General features: G+C 39.4%; 1 protein-coding gene across 7 annotated transcripts in view; it reads left to right on the forward strand.

Annotated features, from left to right (window-relative positions):
- Nucleotides 1–22,297, forward strand: part of EVI5 (ecotropic viral integration site 5) — a 271,308-nt gene that overhangs the window by 89,885 nt on the left and 159,126 nt on the right. For all 7 annotated transcript variants that reach the window (XM_033200700.1, XM_033200699.1, XM_033200704.1 and 4 more), the window contains 4 exons: nt 83–208; nt 2,972–3,115; nt 4,040–4,129; nt 4,531–4,628. In XM_033200700.1, coding sequence (XP_033056591.1) covers nt 83–208; nt 2,972–3,115; nt 4,040–4,129; nt 4,531–4,628 — 458 coding nt within the window. The remainder of the gene's footprint in view (nt 1–82; nt 209–2,971; nt 3,116–4,039; nt 4,130–4,530; nt 4,629–22,297) is intronic.

Below are 22,297 nucleotides of genomic sequence, written 5' to 3' on the forward strand. Positions count from 1 at the left end.
CTGGGTACTTAGTTTAAATATCATTGGTTTATTTGTGTATCATAGAACATTAACCTATGTTGTTTTTTTCCTTCCAATGTAGATGCCAGAAGAAGAAGCTTTCTGTGTATTTGTTAAATTAATGCAAGATTATAGACTTCGTGAACTTTTTAAACCAAGTATGGCAGAATTGGGCCTTTGTATGTACCAGTTTGAATGTATGATACAGGTAAAAGTGCAGTGTTGATAAAAAGGCATATTGCCTTTGTATTTTTTATATCTTGTTCTGAGTGCCAACTGAGCAAATTTAATGTTAAAAGCATTAAAGCACTTGAATGTGTAAGTGTTTTAATTACATGATTTTTTTTTGGTTGGTTTATGTACGATTTGACCCTTCACATTAGGTAGATCACAGTCTAGAGCTTGACTCCAGTTTTCTTATTCAATCCTTAAGCATTTCTGCCAAATGTACTATACACCCCTTACCTAAGCACATGAATTTCCTTATTATATCCTATTATTGTTACATGGTCTAAGCTCTCTTACAGGAGCTTTATGATATTATCACACTGACATCAGTCCCCTTACTTTGAGACTCTGTCTCTTTGAGTCCTTTCCTCTGCCTTTTTACTTTTATTTTATTTTTATTTTTTACTAGCCCGTAATTTTTTTTCCTGTAATGTTTTCTTTTTATGTTGCTAGTTTAAGACTCAAGTTATCTAGTGACTGAATGAAGGTGGAGAGAATAGGAGCAGAATCAAAATCAAGGGAAAAATACCTTTGAAGTATTTTACCTTTCTGGATTTAATTTTTATATTTTGTATATTTAAGTTTGCTATAATGTAAATATTTTCACTTATTTCAATTTCAATTTCAATTAAATGAGCAGAATATAAGAAAATAGGTTAATGAATCAGCTGGCATGGGAGCCATTTTTATTAGTTTCCTGTCTCCTGGCAGCCTTATAAACTCCAAGTTTTTCTATCTATGATGGGAGCAAGGGGATATGTAAAGTGTTCTTACATTTTATTTTTTATTTATTCATTTATTTATTTTTGAGATGGAGTCTTGCTTTGTGGCCCAGGCTGGAGTGCAGTGGCGCAATCTCGGCTCACTGCAAGCTCTGCCCCCTGGGTTCATACCATTCTCCTGCCTCAGCTTCTCGAGTAGCTGGGACCACCACACCCGGCTAATTTTTTGTATTTTTTTTAGTAGAGACGGAGTTTCACCATGTTAGCCAGGATAGTCTCGATCTCCTGACCTTGTGATCCACCCACCTTGGCCTCCCAAAGTGCTGGGATTACAGGCGTGAGCCACTGCCGTGCCCAGCTGATTTTTTAATTGACATACAATGGTTGTACATTATGGAGTACATACTTTTTGTTTCTATATATTTTAAAGAAAAAGCCAGAATAGGTCTTAAGATGAATTTTTTTTTTTTTTTTCTGAGACAGAGTCTAGCTCTGTCGCCCAAGCTGAAGTACAATGACACGATCATGGTTCACTGCCTCCTTGACCTCCTGGGCTCAAGCCATCCTCCTACCTCAGCCTTCTGTGTAGCTGAAACTACAGGTGTATACCACTGCAACTGAATAGTTTTTTATTTATTTTTATTTTTTATTTTTTTATTTTTTGTAGAGACAGGGTTTCACTATGTTGTCCAGGTTGATGTTGAACTCCTGGGCTCAAGTGATCTTCCTATCTAAGCCTCCCAAAGTGCTGGGATTACAGGCATGAGCCGCTGTGCCTGGACTTGAGATTATTCTTAATTATTTCTTTTCTGAAATAGTAAGCTTGTTTTTAGCAGCCTTAAACTCTTTTAATGTTATATAGATAGATAGATAGATAGATAGATAGATAGATAGATAGATAGATAGATTTTTTTTTTTTTTAGACGGAGTCTGGCTGTGTCGCCCAGGCTGGAGTGCAGTGGCGTGATCTCGGCTCACTGCAAGCTCCGCCTCCCGGGTTCGTGCCATTCTCTCGCCTCAGCCTCCGAGTAGCTGGGACTACAGGCGCCCGCCACCACGCCCGGCTAATTTTCTGTATTTTTAGTAGAGATGGGGTTTCACCATGTTAGCCAAGATGGTCTTGATCTCCTGACCTCGTGATCCGCCCGCCTCGGCCTCCCAAAGTGCTGGGATTACAGGCTTGAGCCACCGTGCCCGGCCAATGTTATATTTTTCAATTAATGTGTCATTTATGGCTGGATGCAGTAGCCCATGCCTCTAATCTCAGCACTTTAGGAGGCTGAGGTGGACAGATCACTTGAGCCTAGGAGTTTGAGACCAGCCTGGGCAACATGGCAAAACCTTGTCTCTACTAAAAATAAAAAAAATTAGCTGGGTATGGTGGTGTGCACCTGTAGTCCCAGCTGCCTGGGAGGCTGAGATGAGAGGATTGCTTCAGCTTGGGAGGCAGAGGTTGCAGTGAGCCAAGATCACACCACTGTACCCTAGCCTGAGTGACAGAGTGAGACCCTGTCTCAAAAAAAAAAAAAAAGAAAGTCTCATTTATGTTTTGAATTACTAGACTTGCTGAAACATCTGTATTTTGAGTATTTTTCCTATTCTTTAGGAAGGTAAGAATTAGGTGATCAATGGTAGATAGTGCCTAAAAGTATTTTAACATGGCATTTCTTTTCTTTTTAAACGTCTTTTTGAAATATTATAGTTGATAGAAAAGTATAGAAAATATCAGTCACTCTTGTATCCACCAACAGGATTAAACAAATATAAAACTTTTATTGGTTTCTTTTTATTAATAAATTAAATGTTATACTCAAAATTCCAACGACGCATTCTTTTCCCCTTCTTTCTTTCCTAGATACTAGCCACTGTCCCAAATGTTTCAATTTCTATGTCTTACGTTTTCCATATGATGCTTGATCTAATCTTTGTGTTTGGTATAGGATGATCTAGTATAAATATAATGATCTAATTTGAAATACTCAGTTTTACTGTGTTATAACTAACTGCTTTCTTCTCTTTAGGAGCATCTTCCGGAGCTCTTTGTACATTTTCAATCTCAGAGTTTTCATACCTCAATGTATGCATCATCCTGGTTTCTGACTATCTTTCTTACAACTTTTCCACTACCAATTGCAACAAGGATATTTGATATCTTTATGTCTGAGGTAAGCTAATGGGCAGACAGAGCAGGAGCTGAGCAAAGGGGTCACTGAGTTAGTGAGAGCAGGGCAATGAGGAGAGCAATGAAGGAAAGCCATGTGTCCCATGCAAAACTGCTTACATGGATAATCCCATTTAAATCTTATAATAACCCTATCAGGTAGATACTGTTTTTATTCCATTTGTTAGATGATAGATGAGGAAGTTGAGACTTAGAGAAAGGTTAAGTAGCTTGTCTGTGGACACACAATACATAAGTGGTGTTTGTAACAAGGATTCAAACATAGGCAGTTTGGAGCCTACACTGTTAATCATACCTCTTTATCACCTCCTAACACAGTGAAAGTTCATGAGAGGTAAAATATTTGTCTTACAGTTAAAATTGTTGCAATGCATCTGTCATCCAAAGAGTAAGAAGTAATAAGCATGTTTCTTCTATTCTATGAACACATTGCAGGTTGTTGTCCTTTTGTCAGTAGTACATAGAGGTAATCCTTTATTTTCTAGTCTGTGAACTCAGTGTTGCTATTAATTACATCTTGGGAAAAATCAATTTGTATTACCTATCTAAATTAGTTCAGATCACAGTTGGCCAACTGTGATTCATGTCCCAATCAGATGGATGGATTTTTGTGCCAAATCTGTCCTTCCACACCTGTTTTTAATAAAGTTTTCCTAGAACACAACCCTGCCCATTTATTTATATGTTGTGTATGTCTGCTTTGGGGTTGTAGTGACAGAGCTGAGTAATTCTGACAGACAGTGTAGCCCATCAAATCTAAAATATTTGCTTTCTGACTCTTGACAGAAAATGTTTACCAGCCTCTAGTTTAGATCCCTAAATGCTTACCTTAGTATTATTTCAAATGACTTGTTTTTGTTGATGGAAGAGTAAGATAAATTTGGATTTATTTAATTTGTTTCCTCAGGGTTTAGAAATAGTGTTTCGTGTAGGATTAGCACTTCTTCAGATGAATCAGGCAGAACTGATGCAACTTGACATGGAAGGGATGTTACAGGTAAGTTCATAATTCCTTTTTTTTTTTTTTTTTTTGGAGACAGAGTTTCACTCTGTTGCCCAGGCTGGAGTGCAGTGGCGTGATCTCTGCTCACTGCAGCCTCCACCTCCCAGGTTCAAGTGATCCTTCCCCCACCTCAGCCTCCTGTGTAGCTGGAATTACAAGCGTGCACCACTACACCCAGCTAAGTTTTGTATTTTTAGTAGAAACAGGGTTTCACCACGTTGGCCAGGCTGGTCTTGAACTCCTGACCTGAAGTGATCCGCCTGCCTTAGCCTCCCAAAGTGCTTCGATTACAAGCATGAGCCACCATGCCCAGCCTGTAATTTCTTGAATGTCTTTGGATTTCACTATTAACAGCACTTAAGTCATTCTTATGTTTTTCTTTTATTGTATCTTAGCACTTTCAAAAGGTCATTCCACATCAGTTTGATGGTGTCCCAGACAAGCTAATCCAAGCAGCTTACCAAGTCAAATACAACTCAAAGAAAATGAAAAAGTAAGTATTTTATATTTTTGTTGGAAATTCAGTGGAAGTTGCAAAACATTCTAGTGATACAGTTTTCCTCCTTAGGTTATAGAACTGTTTTATTTTCTTTGGTGGTATTGGTTTCATTATAACATAAAGCTAATGTTGGAATATACAGCTTTTAATAGTGGTGCGTGGGACTAGCATGTACTACCTTTAAAACTTTCCTCCTTTTACATATTGACTAGAAATAGGAGCCTGGAATGGATATACATATATGAGGATGCTGTTATTTTTGAAACCACTTTTCTGGTGTGGTCCCATTCATTGGCATTCTTTTCCTCTTAGTTTGACCCCAGAGTGTCACTTAAGTTCAAAATTAGCATAACCAGCAAGATAGACATGAGGTATGGATTGAGAACTTAAAAATTTATTTATTTATTTTAGAGACAGGCTTTTGCTCTGTCACCCAGGCTGGAGTACAGTGGTGTGATCATGGCTGCTCACTGTAGCCTTGAAATCCTGGGTTCAAGTGGTCCTCCCACATCAGCTTCCTAAGGACAGGAAGTACCCTGTCTCTACTAAAGTACAGGTGTACTACAGGTGCACACCACCATGTCTGGCTAATTTAAAAAAATTTTTTGTAGAGACAGAGTCTCACTGTATTGCCCAGGCTGGTCTTGAACCCCTGGGCTCAAGTGATCCTCCCATCTCAGCCTCCTAAAATGTGGGGATTACAGATGTTAGCCGCTGCACCTGGTCAAATTTTATGTATTGTGCTACTTTCTAATGAAGCTTTTTTTGGTATGCATGTCCTAAAAGTTCAAAATAAACAGTCTCAGCTCATTAGTTTTATTTTTGAAACAGATTAAGTGTATTAATTAAAATAATAGCCATGATTTCTCTAGCTTCCAGTACTTAATTCTTAACCTGTGGTCATGTACTTTCTATGGCATAAAATGCTTTAAAATGATAACAATACTGTATGCTAGCAGTTAGCAGTTTCTTTTCTGCTGCAATATGAAATTACATTAACGTACAACATACTACTCCCATGGATATTCCTACTCCACAAAGTATATTTAAATATGAGTGAGAATTTTGTTATTAAAATTAGTTAGCTTTTCCATGCACAAATGATATGTAGTCCCAGCTACTCGGGAGGCTGAAGCAGGAGGATTGCTTGAGCTCAGGAGTTCACAATCAGCCTAGGTAACATAGTGATACCTTATCTCTTTAAAAAGCATTAAAAAGTTAGCTCTAATTGACAAAAGCAAGCCGGGCCGATTTTTGAGCTTCAACTTTTATTATTAATAAGTTACTTGTGATGTTTTAAATAACCACCATCATGTTGATACATTTTAAATAACTACCATCATGTGGAGACATCATATAGACCAAAAAGCTGCTGTGCCTTGTAACTGATAAAAATGAATTATCTCAATTTTTGTCACATGGTAAAACAACATTGAACTCACACTAGCCAGGCAGAGAATTTATTTTACTTTAGAAGTCTGATAGAGAATGAGGTTCCTTAACCTTCTTGGTAACTAATTCTCCTTGTATAGATCTTGTCATATGTACAATCCATTTCTGAAATTTCAGTTAATCCTGTTTACTTATCAGATTTCTGGCTCCCTAGTTCTTTCACTTCCTTTTTTTTTTTTTTGAGACGGAGTCTCGCGCCCAGGCTGGAGTGCAGTGGCGGGATCTCAGCTCACTGCAAGCTCCGCCTCCTGGGTTTAGGCCATTCTCCTGCCTCAGCCTCCGGAGTAGCTGGGACTACAGGCGCCCGCCAAATCGTCTGGCTAGTTTTTTGTATTTTTTAGTAGAGACGGGGTTTCACCGTGTTAGCCAGGATGGTCTCGATCTCCTGACCTCGTGATCCGCCCGTCTCGGCCTCCCAAAGTGCTGGGATTACAGGCTTGAGCCACCGTGCCCGGCCTCACTTCCTTATTCATGCTCTCCCCATTGTGCTTTATCAAGATCTCTAGATTGAGGTGTAAAAGCCTTCTTCTGATATGAACAACTGTACTTCCTCTGCCCTTTTGTTTCCTGTATTCATGTAGCCAATTGTTGTTGCATAGTTACTGAGATTGCTGACAGTAAATTATGTTTCCAGTGGCCTTCCATGTGTGTTTATATTGGCTTTGATTAATTATCTCATTCCTCACAGTGGTTACTTCAAACCTTACCATTCTTCCCAAACTCCCATCCCCTTTTTGCCATACTTAACTCTCACCAGATTACCTTATTCCTAATTCAGCAATCATTTTCAAACTTCCTAAACTTGCTGTCTTCCAGCTTGTAGACTTAGCTATGTTCTTTTTCTTCTCCTTTTAGAATACAGTATTTTTTTCCTTTATAATGCTAATTCAGAATACATGATGTTACTCGTTTCCATCTCTTCCAGCTCCTTGCTCCATTAACTATTCCTTCTGTCCTCTATCTTCAACTTCTCTCTCTCTGTTGTTTCATTTTCTTCAATCTAAGAAAATAATTTTTAGTTCTGACTTAGAAGCAGCAAAATAAAACCTTCCTCAACATAGCATTTCATTTTCCTTTTATGAAGCTTAGCTGTGAAGAAAACAATAGATTTACTCATTAGCTACAGATCACATTCTATTTGCTTTTTTTCACTTGGGAAAATTTTCAGACATACAGAAAAATAGAATAAGAAATATCCATTGCTTATTGTCTACATTTAACAATTGTTAATATTTTGTCATATTTATTTTTTCAAAGTATTTCAAAGTAAATATTGTTAATATTTTGTCATTTTTTTTCCAAAGTATTTCAAAGTAAAGCTCAGAAATTGTGACACTTCACTCTTTAATACGTCAGTATTCATGTCCATAAAGTAATTTGCCTCCTTTACCACATTGCTTTCACCACTTAACAGTAATTCCATAATATTGCCTAATACTCAATCTATGTTCACATTTCCTCAGTTGTGCCAAAAATTTATTTGCCATTGATTGCATTGTATTCGGTTATTCACTTACATTTTTAAAAATTTAGATCAGCACCATCTATTCCAATCTTCCTTTTTAATGTATTGACTTGTTGAAGAGACCAAGTCAGTTTTATGGAGAATATCAAACCTGAAGGATTCATCTGATTATTTCCTTGTCATCTCATATAACTTCTGTATCTCTTGTGTTTTCTATAAACTGAGAGCTAATGTGAAGACTTAATCTAATTAAGCATGAACATTTCTGGCAAGAGTACTTAATAGGTGATACCATGTACTTTATTCATCTTAAAAGATGTATAATGTCTGTCTCACTGTTATTAGAGATGCCATGATTGATGATTAGATTAAGGTAATGACAGATTTCTTTATTATAATAGCCGTGATGGCCCTCTTGGCACCCAGTAAGTATTTTGTAAGTTGATACTTTGGCATCGTAAGAATATCCAGTTCCTTATGACTTTCCACCTCTTGGCTCAGTCTGCTCAAAAGTATTAATGAGGGCTAGGCACAGTGGCTCACACCTATAATCCCAGTACTTTGGGAGGCTGAGGTAGGCAGATCACTTTGAGGCCAGGAATTCAAGACCAGCCTGGGCAACATGGTGAAATCCTGTCTCTAAAGGAAAGAAAAAAAAAAAAAAAGAAAGACCAAAAATTAGCCAAGTGTGGTGGTGTGCACCTTTAGTTCCAGCTACTCAAGAGACTAAGTTGGGAGAATCACTTGAGAAGTCAAGAAGGATGCAGTGAGCTATGATTGCGTCACTGTACTTTAGCCTTGGCAACAGAGTGAGACCCTGTCTCCAAAAAAAAAAGTATCATTGGGGATACTTTTCGTGTTAAATTGTTTCATTTAGGATAACAAAAGCATGATTTTTAAAATGTCGTTCTTCACTTTTACACTGTTGGTGGGATTGTAAACTAGTTCAACCATTATGGAAAACAGTATGGCGATTCCTCAAGGATCTAGAACTAGATGTACTTACTGTATGACCCAGCCATCCCACTACTGGGTATATACCCAAAGGATTATAAATTACTCTACTACAAAGACACATGCACACGTATGTTTATTGCGGCACTATTCACAATAGCAAAGACTTGGAATCAACCCAAATGTCCATCTGTGACAGACTGGATTAAGAAAATGTGGCACATACACACCATGGAATACTATGCAGCCATAAAAAAGGATGAGTTTGCGTCCTTTGTAGGGATATGGATGCAGCTGGAAACCATCATTCTTAGCAAACTATCACAAGAAGAGAAAACCAAACACCGCATGTTCTCACTCATAGGTGGGAACTGAACAATGAGATCACTTGGACTCGGGAAGGGGAATATCACACACTGGGGCCTATCATGGGGAGCGGGGAGGAGGGAGGGATTGCACTGGGGAGTTATACATGATATAAACGTTATGCACATGTACCTTAGAACTTAAAGTATAATAAAATAAATAAAAAATAAAAAATAAAAATAAAATAAAATAAAATGTCGTTCTTCTTACTTTTATCAGTCAGCTTTCTTCATAACCTTTTCTTCTTTAACTGCAGCTAACTTCATTCTACTGGAAACACATATAAACACTTCATTATTTCAGCCAGGCATGGTGGCTCACACCCACAATACCAGCACTTTGGGAGGCCCAGGCAAGAGGATCGCCTGAGCCTGGGAGTTTGAGACCAGCCTGGGCAACATAGCGAGACCCCATCTCTGCAAGAAATAAAAAAAGCTAGCCAGGTGCCTATAGTCCTGGCTTCTCCATAGGCTGAGGTGGGAAGATGGCTTGAGTCTGGAGTTGGAGGCTGCAGTGAGCCATGATCACAGCACTGCACTCCAGCCTGGGTGACAGAGTAAGACCCTCTCTCTTAAACAAAACAAAAACTTCATTATTCCCTTTAAATACCAAATTCCAGAGAAAAGAGTTAGTGGGAATGGTGTTCTTTTGAATTAGTCTATTCTTTTGCAGGGGGCATTATTAAGGACTTACAGGCCTATATTCAGAATGTGTTAAGGTTGCAAAGTAAGTTGTGTTGAACATCACAAAATTTTGCCGAAGTGACACTAGTTTATAGTCTAACCCAGCAGTGTATGAGTTCTTATTGTGGCCAGGTGCGGTGGTTAACACCTGTAGTCCTTTCACTTTGGGAGGCTGAGGCAGGCAGATTGTTTGTGCCTAGGAGTTTGAGACCAGCTTGGGCAACATGGTGAAACTTTGTCTCTACAAAAAAATACAAAAATTAGCTGAGTGTGGTGGCGCCAGTACACCTGTGGTCCTAGCTACTCAAGAGGCCAAGGTGGGAGGATCACTTGAGCCTGGGCGGTCCTGGCTGCAATGATCCACGATTGTGCCACTGCACTCCAGCCTGAGTGACAGAGTGAGACCCTGTCTAAAGAAATGGTCTCATTGTTCTACTTTGTCATCAGTGCTTGGTTATTCTTAATTTTTGCCAATCTGCTTAATTTTTATCAATCACAGGGGGCATTATTAAGGGCTTGCAGGCTTATATTCAGAATGCTTTAACATTGCAAAGTAAGCTGTGTTCAGCATCACAAAATTTTGCCAAACTGACACTAATTTATAGTCTAACCTAGCAGTGTATGAGTTCTCATTGTGGCCAGTATAAAATGTCTCATTTTCTACTTAATTTACATTTCTCTGATTGTTAATAAGAGTAAGCATCTTTTCGTACGTTTATTGGCCTCATGTTTTTCTTCTATTTTTTTTTCCTCCCTTTTCTCTTGCAGTGTCTACTTCATACTGCTTTGACTTCTTAGTGGTTGCTAGTTGTTTGTAATCTGGGTTGTAATCTTTTGTCTGTATTAAAAGATAAGTCTTGTCCATTTCTACCAAGTATCAGTCTTGGAATATATAATAAACTCAAAATTGGACCTACCTCTCAAAAATGCTCAAGCTTCCTGTTGGTTGGAGGGTGGCAGCACAGAAAAGTAAATGGCTTATTACATGCAAATATATAACAGATTATTAAAATTATATGTTAGAGATACCTAACCCGTATGTCTTCAAACTGGCATACACAGTCTGCTGGGTGTCAGGAAAATGTTCGGAGCTTGGTTAAGTAGATTTTCAATTTCTATCCATATTCTTTCCTACAGTTTATCTGTCTGATAACATTTTTGTAGTAGAGGTGCCTTGATTCTCCTTTGCACCTTCCCTTTTACAGCATGCCTTCTCCCACTTTATTAAAGGAAGGAAGGAAGGAAAACCTGTCAGCCAATCTAGATCTTACTATGGTACATTACTTTAGTTTATAAAAAATCTCTGCAGCTCCAAATAAAAAGAGCAGTTTCAGAATGACTTGCTCCTGAGGGAGTATCCCCTGAGAGAGCAAAGCAAGAAAAATGGAAGTTTTCTTTATTACTATTATTATTATACTTTAAGTTCTAGGGTACATGTGCACAATGTACAGGTTTTGTTCAGCTCCCACCTATGAGTGAGAACATGTGGTATTTGGTTTTTCTGTCCTTGTCCTAGTTTGCTTAGAATCATGGTTTCCAGCTTCATCCATGTCCCTGCAGAGGACATGAACCCATCCTTTATTATGGCTGCATAGTATTCCATGGTATATATGTACCACATTTTCTTAATCCAGTCCATTATTGATGGACATTTAGGTTGGTTCCAAGTCTTTGCTATTGTGAATAGTGCCGCAATAAACATACGTGTGCATGTGTCTTTATAATAGCATAATTTATAATCCTTTGGGTATATACCCAGTAATGGGATTGCTGGGTCAAATGGTATTTCTAGTTCTAGATCCTTGAGGAATCGCCACACTGTCTTCTACAATGGTTGAACTAGTTTACAGTCCCACCAACACTGTAAAAGCATCCCTATTTCTTCACATCCTCTCCAGCATCTGTTGTTTTCTGACTTTAATGATTGCCATTCTAACTGGTGTGAGATGGTATCTCATTGTGGTTTTGATTTGCATTCTCTGATGACCAGTGATGATAAGCATTTTTTCACATGTCTGTTGGCTGCATAAATGTCTTCTTTTGAGAAGTATTTGTTCATATCCTTTGCCCACTTTTTGCTGGGGTTTTTTTCTTGTAAATTTGTTTGAGTTCTTTGTAGATTCTGGATATTATCCCTTCGTCAGATGGGTAGATTGCAAAGATTTTCTCCCATTCTGTAGGTTGCCTGTTCACTCTGATGATAGTTTCTTGTGCTGTGCAGAAGCTCTTTAGTTTAATTAGATCCCATTTGTGAATTTTGGCTTTTGGTGCCATTGCTTTTGGTGTTCTAGTCAGGAAGTCTTTGCCCATGCCTATGTCCTAAATGGAACTGCCTAGGTTTTCTTCTAGAGTTTTTATGGTGTCAGATGTTACATTTAAGTCTTTAATCCATCCTGAGTTAATTTTGGTATATGGTGTAAGGAAGGGATCCAGTTCCAGCTTTCTATATATGGCTAGCCAGTTTTCCCAGCATCATTTATTAAATAGGGAATCCTTTTCCCATATTTTGTTTTTGTCAGGTTTGTCAAAGATCAGATGGTTGTAGATGTGTGGTGTTATTTCTGAGGCCTCTGTTCTGTTCCATTGGTCTATATCTCTGTTTTGGTACCAGTACCATGCTGTTTTGGTTACTGTAGCCTTGTAGTGTAGTTTGAGGTCAGGTAGCATGATGCCTCCAGCTTTGTTCTTTTGCTTAGGATCGTCTTGGCTATGCGGGCTCTTTTTTGGTTCCATATGAACTTTAGTTTTTTCCAATTCTGTGAAGAAAGTCAGTGGTAACTTGATGGGGATAGCAGTGAATCTATAAATTACCTTGGGCAGTATGGCCATTGTCAGAATATTGATTCTTCCTGTCCATGAGCATGGAATGTTCTTCCATTTGTTTGTGTCTTCTTATTTTGTTGAGCAGTGATTTGTAGTTCTCCTTGAAGAGGTCCTTCACATCCCTTGCAAGTTGGATTCCTAGATATTTTATTCTCTTTGTAGCAATTGTTAATGTGAGTTCACTCATGATTTGTTGGCTCTCTATTATTGGTGTATAGAAATACTTGTGATTTTTGCTCATTGATTTTGTATCCTGAGACTTTGCTGAAGTTGCTTATCAGCTTAGGGAAATTTTGGGCTGAGACGATGGGGTTCTCTAAATATACAACCATGTCATCTGCAAACAGTGACAATTTGACTTCCTCGTTTTCTAATTGAATACCCTTTATTTCTTTCTCTTGCCAGATTGCCCTGGCCAGAACTTCCAACACTGTTTTGAATAGGAGTGGTGAGAGAGGGCATCCCTGTCTTGTGCCAGTTTTCAAAGGGAATGCTTCCAGCTTTTGCCCATTCAGTATGATATTGGCTGTGGGTTTGTCATAAATAGCTCTTATTATTTTGAGATATGTTCCATCAATACCGAATTTATTGAGTTTTTTTAGCATGAAGGCTGTTGACTTTTGTCAAAGGCCTTTTCTGCATCTATTGAGATAATCATGTGTTTTTTGTCATTGGTTCTGGTGATGTGATGGATTACGTTTATTGATTTGCGTATGTTGAACCAGCCTTGCATCCCAGGGATGAATCTGACTTGATCATGGTGGATAAGCTTTTTGATGTGCTGCTGTATTCGGTTTGCCAATATTTTATTGAGGATTTTGACATTGATGTTCATCAGGGGTATTGGCCTAAAATTCTCTTTTTTTGTTGTGTCTCTACCAGGCTTTGGTATCAGGATGATGCTGGCCTCATAAAATGAGTTAGGGAGGATTCCCTCTTTTTCTTTTGACTGGAATAGTTTGAGAAGGAATGGTACAAGCTCTTTTTTGTACCTCTGGCAGAATTTGGCTGTGAATCCCTTTGGTCCTGGACTTTTTTTGGTTGGTAGGCTGTTGGTTATTGCCTCAGTTTCAGAACCTGTTAATTGGTCTATTCAGAGATTCCACTTCTTCCTGGTTTAGTCTTGGGAGTGTGTATGTTTCCAGGATTTTATTCATTTCTCCTAGATTTTCTAGTTTATTTGCATAAAAGTGTTTATAGTATTCTCTGATGGTAGTTTGTATATCTGTGGGATCGGTGGTGATATCCCCTTTATCATTTTTTATGGCATCTACTTGATTCTTCTCTCTTTCCTTCTTAATTAGTCTTGCTAGCGGTCTGTCTATTTTGTTAATCTCTTCAAAAAACCAGCTCCTGAATTCATTGATTTTTTGCAGGGTTTTTTATGTCTCTGTCTCCTTCAGTTCTGCTCTGATCTTAGTTATTTCTTGCCTCCTGCTAGCTTTTGAATTTGTTTGCTCTTGCTTCTCTAGTTCTTTTAATTGTGGTGTTAGTGTGTTGAATTTAGATCTTTTCTGCTTTCTCTTATGGGCATTTAGTGCTATAAATTTCCCTAAATGCACTGCTTTAAATGTGTCCCAGAGATTCTGGTACGTTGTGTCTTTGTTCTCATTGATTTCAAAGAACATCTTTATTTCTGCCCTCATTTTAGTATTTACTCAGTAATCATTCAGGAGCAGGTTGTTCAGTTGCCATGTAGTTGTGCAGTTTTGAGTGAGTTTCTTAATCCTGAGTTCTAATTTGACTGCACTGTGATCTGAGAGACAGTTTATTGTGATTCCTGTTCTTTTACATTTGCTGAGGAGTGTTTACTACCAATTATGTGGTCAGTTTTAGAATAAGTGCAGTGTGGTGCTGAGAGGAATGTATATTCTGTTGATTTGGGGTGGAGAGTTCTGTAGATATCTAGTAGGTCTGCTTGGTCCAGAGCTGAGTTCAAGTCCTGGACATCCTTGTTAACCTTCTATCTTGTCGATCTGTCTAATATTGACAGTGGAGTGTTAAAGTCTCCTATTGTTACTGTGTGGGAGTCTAAGTCTCTTTGTAGGTCTCTAAGGACTTGCTTTATGAATCTGGGTGCTCCTGTATTGGGTGCATTTATATTTAAGATAGTTAGCTCTTGTTGAATTAATCTCTTTACCATTATGTAGTGGCCTTCTTTGTCTCTTTTGATCTTTGTTGGTTTAAAGTCTGTTTTATCAGAGACTAGAATTGCAACCCCTCCTCTTTTTTTTGCTTTCCATTTGCTTGGTAGATCTTCCTCCATCCCTTTATTTTGAGCCTGTGTGCATCTTTGCACGTGAGATGGGTCTCCTGAATACAGCACACCAATGGGTCTTGACTGTTACCTAATTTGCCAGTCTGTGTCTTTTAATTGGGGCATTTAGCCCTTTTACATTTAAGGTTAATATTGTTATGTTTAAATTTGATCCTGTCATCATTGTGATGTTAGCTGGTTATTTTGCCTGTTAACTGATGCAGTTTCTTCATAGTGTCACTGGTCTTTACAATTTGGCATGTTTTTGTGGTGGATGGTACCAGTTGTTCCTTTCCATGTTTCGTGCCTCCTTCAGGAGCTCTTGTAAGGCAGGCGTGGAGGTGACAAAATCTCTCAGCATTTCCTTGTCTGTAAAAGATTTTATTTCTCGGCCGGGCGCGGTGGCTCAAGCCTGTAATCCCAGCACTTTGGGAGGCCGAGATGGGTGGATCACGAGGTCAGGAGATCGAGACCATCCTGGTCTACACGGTGAAACCCCGTCTCTACTAAAAAATACAAAAAACTAGCCGGGCGAGGTGGCGGGCGCCTGTAGTCCCAGCTACTCGGGAGGCTGAGGCAGGAGAATGGCATAAACCCGGGAGGCGGAGCTTGCAGTGAGCCGAGATCGCGCCACTGCACTCTAGCCTGGGCGTGAGTGAGTGGCCTACTGCCACTCACTCCGTCTCAAAAAAAAAAAAAAAAAAGATTTTATTTCTCCTTCACTTCTGAAGCTTAGTTTGGCTGGATATGTGATTCTGGGTTGAAAATTATTTTCTTTAAGAATGTTGAATGTGGGACCCCACTCTATTCTGGCTTATAGGGTTTATTCCTAGAGATCCACTATTAGTCTGATGGGCTTCCCTTTGTAAGTAACCCAACCCTTCTCTGTGGCTGCCCTTAACATTTTTTTTCCTTTATTTCAACCTTGGTGAATCTGACATTTTATGTGTCTTGGAATTACTCTTTTCAAGGAGTGTCTTTGTGGTGGTCTCTGTATTTCCTTAATTTGAATGTTGTCCTACCTTGCTAGATTAGGGAAGTTCTCTTGGATAATATCGTGAAGAGTGTTTTCTAACTTGCTTCTGTTGTCCCCGTCACTTTCTGGTACACCAATCAAACGTATGTTTGGTCTTTTCACATTGTCCCGTATGTCTTGGAGGCTGTGTTCATTTCTTTTCACTCTTTTTTTCTCTAATCTGTCTTCTCGTTTTATTTCATTAATTTGATCTTCAATTGCTTTCTTCCCCTTGATTGAATCAGCTACTGAAGCTTGTGCATGTGTCACGAAGTTCTTGTGGCGTATTTTTCAGCTTCATCAGGTCATTTAAGGTCTTCTCTACACTCTAGTTAGCCAATCATCTAGCCTTTTTTCAAGGTTTTAGCTTCCTTGTGATGGGTTAGAACATGCTCCTTTAGCTCAAAGAAGTTTGTTATTACCAACCTTCTGAAGCCTACTTCTGTCAACTTGTCAAACTCATTCTCCGTCCAATTTTGTTCTCTTGCTGGTGAGGAGCTGCAATCCTTTGGAGGAGAAGAGGTGCTCTGTGTTATGGAATTTTCAGCTTCTCTGGTTTCTCCTTATCTTTGTGGTTTTATCTACCTTTGGTCTGTGATGTTGGTGACCTACGGATGGGGTTTTGGTGTGGAAGTCCTTTTTGTTGATGTTGATGCTATTTCTTTCTGTTTGTTAGTTTTTCTTCTAACAGACCCTTCAGATGCAGATCTGTTGGAGTTTGCTGGAGGTCCACTCCAGACCTGGGTATCACCAGCGGAGGCTGCAGAACAGCAAATGTTGCTGCCCTATCCTTCCTCTGGAAGCTTCATCCCAGAGGGGCACCCGCCTGTTTGAGGTGTCTGTCGTCCCCTACTGGGAAGTGTTTCCCAGTCAGGCTACACGGGAGTCAGGGACCCACTTGAGGAGGCAGTCCATCCATTCTTGGAGCTCAAACGCCATGCTGAGAGAACCACTGCTCTCTTCAGCGCTGTGAGATGGGAACATTTACGTCTGGAGAAACTGTCTGCTGCCTTTTGTTCTATGCCCTGTCCGCAGAGGGGGAATCTGTAGAGGCAGTAGGCCTTTCTGTGCTGTGGTGGTCTCTGCCCAGTTCATGCATCCAGGCCTCTTTGTTTACACTCTGAGCTACTCAAGCCTCAGCAATGGTGGACGCCTCTCCCACCGCCAGGCTGCAGCCTTGAATGTCGATCTCAGACTGCTGTGCTAAAAGTGAGCAAGGCTCCATGAGCGTGGGACCCGCCAAGCCAGGCACCGGATGGTATCTCCTAGTCTGCTGGTTGCTAAGACTGTGGGAAAAGCTCAGTATTTGCTCAGGAGTGTAGGAGTGTACTGTTTCTCCAACTGCAGTCTGTCATGGTCTCCCTTGGCTAGGAAATGGAAATCCCCTTGACCCCTTGTGCTTCCCGGGTGAGGCGATGCCCCGCCCTGCTTCTGCTTGCCCTCTGAAGGGTGCACCCGCTGTCCAACTGGTGCCAGTGAGATGAACCAGGTATCTCAGTTGGAAATGCAGAAATTCCCTGTGTTCTGTGTCAGTCTCGTTGGGAGCTGCAGACCGAAGCTGTTCATATTTGGCCATCTTGGAAGCCAATCTGAAAAATGGAATTTTTCTCATTTCTAATTTGGGTTTCTGTTTTCATCCAGCTGAGAAATGCTTGGCAAGCCTGCTTTATCTTTCTTACAATTAGAATTCAGAAGTAGAATTGTAATCATGGGACAAATTATTAATTCATGTTTATTTGAATTGAAAAGTGAACGTAACACTTTAATGAGAGGAAGTAAATATAATTTGGCTCATTGGTTTAATAATAACGACTGCCTTTGCCAGTTAGGTCCTAGAGTAGACGTTGTCCATAAATAAGATAAATGTCACTTAAGTTGTAGTGGAAAAATGTTAAAGTACATATAAATTACAACGATATGTCCTTTTAAACTATATTTATACTTGAGATAAAACAAAATTTAGAAGTCTTTAAAATGTATATGAGGAAACATTCTTTTAGCAGATACATGAGCAGAAAAATAAGACCACAGACATGGCAAGGATGATGGCAGAGGAGGAAGTTTCAGGTAGTTCTCTGAAGGAGATGATACCTGAGTACAATTTTGGAGACCTTTGTTTCTTTCTTTTTTTTCTTTTATTTTGAGACGGAGTCTTGCTCTGTCCCTCGGGCTGGAGTGCAATGGTACAATCTCAGCTTATTGCAACCTCCGCCTCCAAGGTTTAAACCTCAGCCTCCTGAGTAGCTGGGACTACAGGCGCATGCCACCATGTCCAGCTAATTATTTTTTTTTTGTATTTTTAGTAGAGACTGGGTTTCACTATGTTGGCCAGGCTGGTCTCGAATTCCTGACCTCGGGTGATCCACCCGCCTTGGCCTCCGAAAGTACTGGGATTACAGGCATGAACCACCATGCCTGGCTGAAGACCTTTGTTTCTAATTGCTACGGTTAAATTATGACTGCAACAGAAAATCCCTGCTGATATGGAACTTACTGAAATACAGAAGACTGACATAGAACAATATACAGCGTAACATCCAGCAGTGAAAGTGCCATGAAGAAAACAAAGCCAGATAAAGGACATGGAGAGATGGGCACTCTTTTAGACCAGGGCATGCAGAGATAGGGCTCACAGGCTGATAAGGTACTATTTGAGCTGACACCAGAGGGAAGTAAGAGTGGGAGTCATGGGATTGTCTGGGGGAAGTATATCCTACAGTAAGATAACAGTAAATGTAAAGACTGAGGCAAGAATGTGATTGATACATTCAAGGAATAGAAAACTAGTGAGAGGCGAGGCACAGTGGCTCACACCTATAATCCCAGCACTTTGAGAGGCTGAGGTGGGAGGATCCATTGAGCCCAGGAGTTTGAGACCAGCCTGGGCAACATAGTAAAATCTCATCTCTGCAAAAAATGAAAAGGAAGAAAACCGATGGGACTGGAGTAGCGTAGGCAAATCGGAGTGTGGTGAGCAGTGAGGTCAGAAACATGGTCGGGGGGCTAGGGGTATTTAAAGCCATGCCATCTGCTGTGGTAGCCATTACCCACGTGTGGCTATTTAGTCTAAATATGATTAAAAATTTATTTCATCAGTTATATTTCAAGTGCTAATTGGTTACATATGGCTAATGGCTACTCTATTGGACAATACAGATCTAGCACATTTTCGTTACTGTCAAACGTTTTGTTGGTTATTGTCCTCCTCGTGGGCCAGACTTTTTCCACATCTGAAGGGAAGCCAGTAGAGGATTTTGAGAAAAGTGACATGATCTGGTTTTAAAAATTTTACTCTCTGCTGTAATAAAGGTTGGCCAGGTGAAGAGAAGGAGGGCATTGTGAGAAGAACGGTAATAAGTACAAAGGCTCAGAGGTTCCTTTACTACATAAAAGTTGTAAGAATTGAGTCTTAGCCTTTGACTTTTTTTGGTGAATTTTTATGTTGGTATACTTTTAAACTTATAAAAGAGTTACAAATATAGTACCAGGGGTCTGATATACTCTTTACCAAGACTCAGCAATTATTTACATTTCATCCCATTTGCTTTTATCATCCTCTCTCCTCCGTATGCGTAAGTAAATGTAGTGTGTGTGTGTGTGTGTGTGTGTGTGTATGCAAAATCCATTCCCATTTTGGGGGAGGTCCATTTGAGAGTAAATTTAGATATTGTGCCTTTTATCCATGAATACTTGACTGTGTACTTCTATGAACAACTACTTTTCTCTCCTTTAACATAAGCCCAGTAGTTAATCAAAACAAGGAAATTATATTAGGTTGGTGCAAAAGTAATTGCAGTTTTTGCATTACTTTCAACGGCAAAAACCACAGTTACTTTTCGACCAACCTAATAGATACAATATTATTATCTAATCCACAGTGTATGTTCAGATTTTATCACCGGTTACAATAATATGCTATATAACTATCTCCCCACCCCTCCATCCAGGGTCCACCCTAGGATCATGTGTAGGATTTAGGTGTTAATACCTATTTGGTTTTCTTTAATCTGACACATTTCCTCAGTCTTTGTGTTTCTGATATATTTAAACAATGTACAGGCCAATCATTTTGTAGAAAATCTCGAAGTTTGAGTTTTTCTGGGATTTCCCCAGGATTAGATTCAGGTTGTGCATTTATCTTCTCGGTTCACCATACGATATATATGATATTGTTTTCTCTCAAAACTGGTAATGTTAACTTTGGTCACTTGATTAAGGTGATGTCCGCCAGATTTTACTACTGTAAAGTTATTTCCCCTTTTGTAATAGGTAATTTGTGGCAGCCTACTTTGAGATTATGTAGTGACCTCTTTCTTTTTATTTTTTTAAATTTTTTGAGACGGAGTCTCGCTCTGTCACCCAGGCTGAAGTGCAGCAGCGTGATCTTGGCTCACTGCAAGCTCCACCTCCCAGGTTCACACCATTCTTCTGCCTCAGCCTCCCAAGTAGCTGGGACTACAGACGCCCACCACCACACCCGGCTGATTTTTTGCGTTTTTAGTAGAGATGGGGTTTCACTGTGTTAGCCAGGATGGTCTCGATCTCCTGACCTTGTGATCCGCCCGCTTCGCCTCCGAAAGTGCTGGGATTACAGGCGTGAGCCACTGCGCCCAGCCGTAGTAACCTCTTTCTTTACCAAACTTTACCATACCAGTTTTATATCCATTTTTGATTTTCCTACACTCCCTTGTTCTTCATTTATTAATCAGCATTCTACTGTAAGGAAGAGCTTTCCCTTCACCCTCATTTATTTATTCATTTATTTACATCAGTGTGAATTCATGAATTATTTTATTCAGTGAGCTATAATCCATTACTATTAAATTGTCCCTGCTTTGTCCAGTGGGAACCCTTGCAAGCTGGGTGCATTGTTCTTTGGATATTTTTCCCGTTATTCTTTGGGAATTTCATTTCTTTAGGGTAACAAAATGTTCCAGGTTCCACTTATACCTGCTTGCCTCCTGCGCAGTAATGAGCTATTTCTCCAGAGAGCTTTGATTACTTTTTTGTAAGCGTTTGAAATTTAGTCTGAGGGTAATGAGTAACCACGGACACTCTGGGTGTGGTATGATCCAAATCAACATTTTAAAAAAAGATCACTCTGTTAATAGTGAATAGAAAACACTGAGTTATGAAACTGGCCATAGAAAGAACAATTATGAGTATTTTCTAGTAATTTAGACAAACTATAATGCGGGTCTAAAAACACTATCAGTGAAGGGGGAACAAATAACTTTACACTGGAGAAACGTGGTGTGTACTGCTTCAGCCAGGTGATCAAGGTCAACATCAGTAGTGATGTTCTGTTGATAGTTTGTACCCTTAGTATGAGGTAATGAAAATGGCATTTATGTCTGTGGTCTTCCTCCTGAAAACCCAATAACCCTAGTATAATCATGAGAAAAACATGAGACAGATCCCATTTGAATTACATAATGGTCCCATTTGAAGATTACATAATGATAACTACAAAATACCTGACCGGTACTCCTCAAAACTGTCAAGGTTCTCATCAAAACTGTCATGGGCTTTAGGTAACAGCAATATGTTAATATTGATTCATTATAACAATGTACCATACTACTGTAACATATTAATAATAGGGGAAACTGGGATGAGATGCATGGAATGTCTGTACTATCTTCACAGTCTTTTTGTAAACAATACTTTTTTAAAAAAATTAAGTTTATTAAAAAACACTATCAGTGGAGTGAAATAAGTAGGGTTTATTTTTAGGTGAGTAAATGAGTGATGTTTTTACATAATGCGTCATGATAACTACTTCAGAGTAGTCGTTTGTGAAGGCTATAAATTTAATAGTGCAGCTGTTCAAAATGTTTTGCAGCTCTTTGGAGTCTTTAATAAATTCTTTCAGCTATCTTATAGTCTTTTAAGACAGTGGTCTCCAGCCTTTTTGGCACTAGGGACTGCTTTCATGGAAAACCATTTATCTACTTATGGAGGCTGCAGGTATGGCTTCAGGTTGAAACTGTTCCACCTCACGTCAGATCATCAGCCATGAGATTCTCATAAGGAGCGCACAACCTAGATCCCCAACATGCACAATTCACAATAGGGTTTGCACTCCTATGAGAATCTAGTGCTGCCACTGATCTGACAGGAGGCGGAACTCAGGCAGTGATGTTCACTTGCCTGCCGTCCACCTACTGCTGTGTGACCCAGTTCCTAACAGGCCACAGACTGGTATTGGTCCACTGCACAAGGGTTGAGGACCCCTGTTTTAAGATACACTTGAGTGAGAGACAGAGTAATGTAGCAGTCAAAGCTGTGACCATACAGAAGTTTCTCAAGCTTTCTAAACCTCAGAGTAGGTATAACAACTTATATTAAAAAGTTGTTGTGAGCTAAATGAGATAATAGATTTCTGTCCTTTGATGGAGAATTTTATTTTTGAAAGCAGCTATAAGTTATTTGGAGCCTGGTCTGGTTTATATTTGAAGTAAACTTGGTATTAATATTTTTTGTCAAGAGCAAGATAAAAAAATTTGGTGGTACTAATTTTTGTGTGGCCTATACATTTTTATAAAGGTAATTTTAGACTTACAGTAGAATTGCATATCATGCTTACTCTCCTCCAGTCAGTGACAGATCAGAGAGGTGATATGCCCTTTTCAGTACATCTTTTTT

The sequence above is a fragment of the Trachypithecus francoisi genome, unplaced genomic scaffold (assembly GCF_009764315.1).
Source record: "Trachypithecus francoisi isolate TF-2019V2 unplaced genomic scaffold, Tfra_2.0 Lachesis_group5, whole genome shotgun sequence".
In the NCBI taxonomy this organism is placed as follows: domain Eukaryota; kingdom Metazoa; phylum Chordata; class Mammalia; order Primates; family Cercopithecidae; genus Trachypithecus; species Trachypithecus francoisi.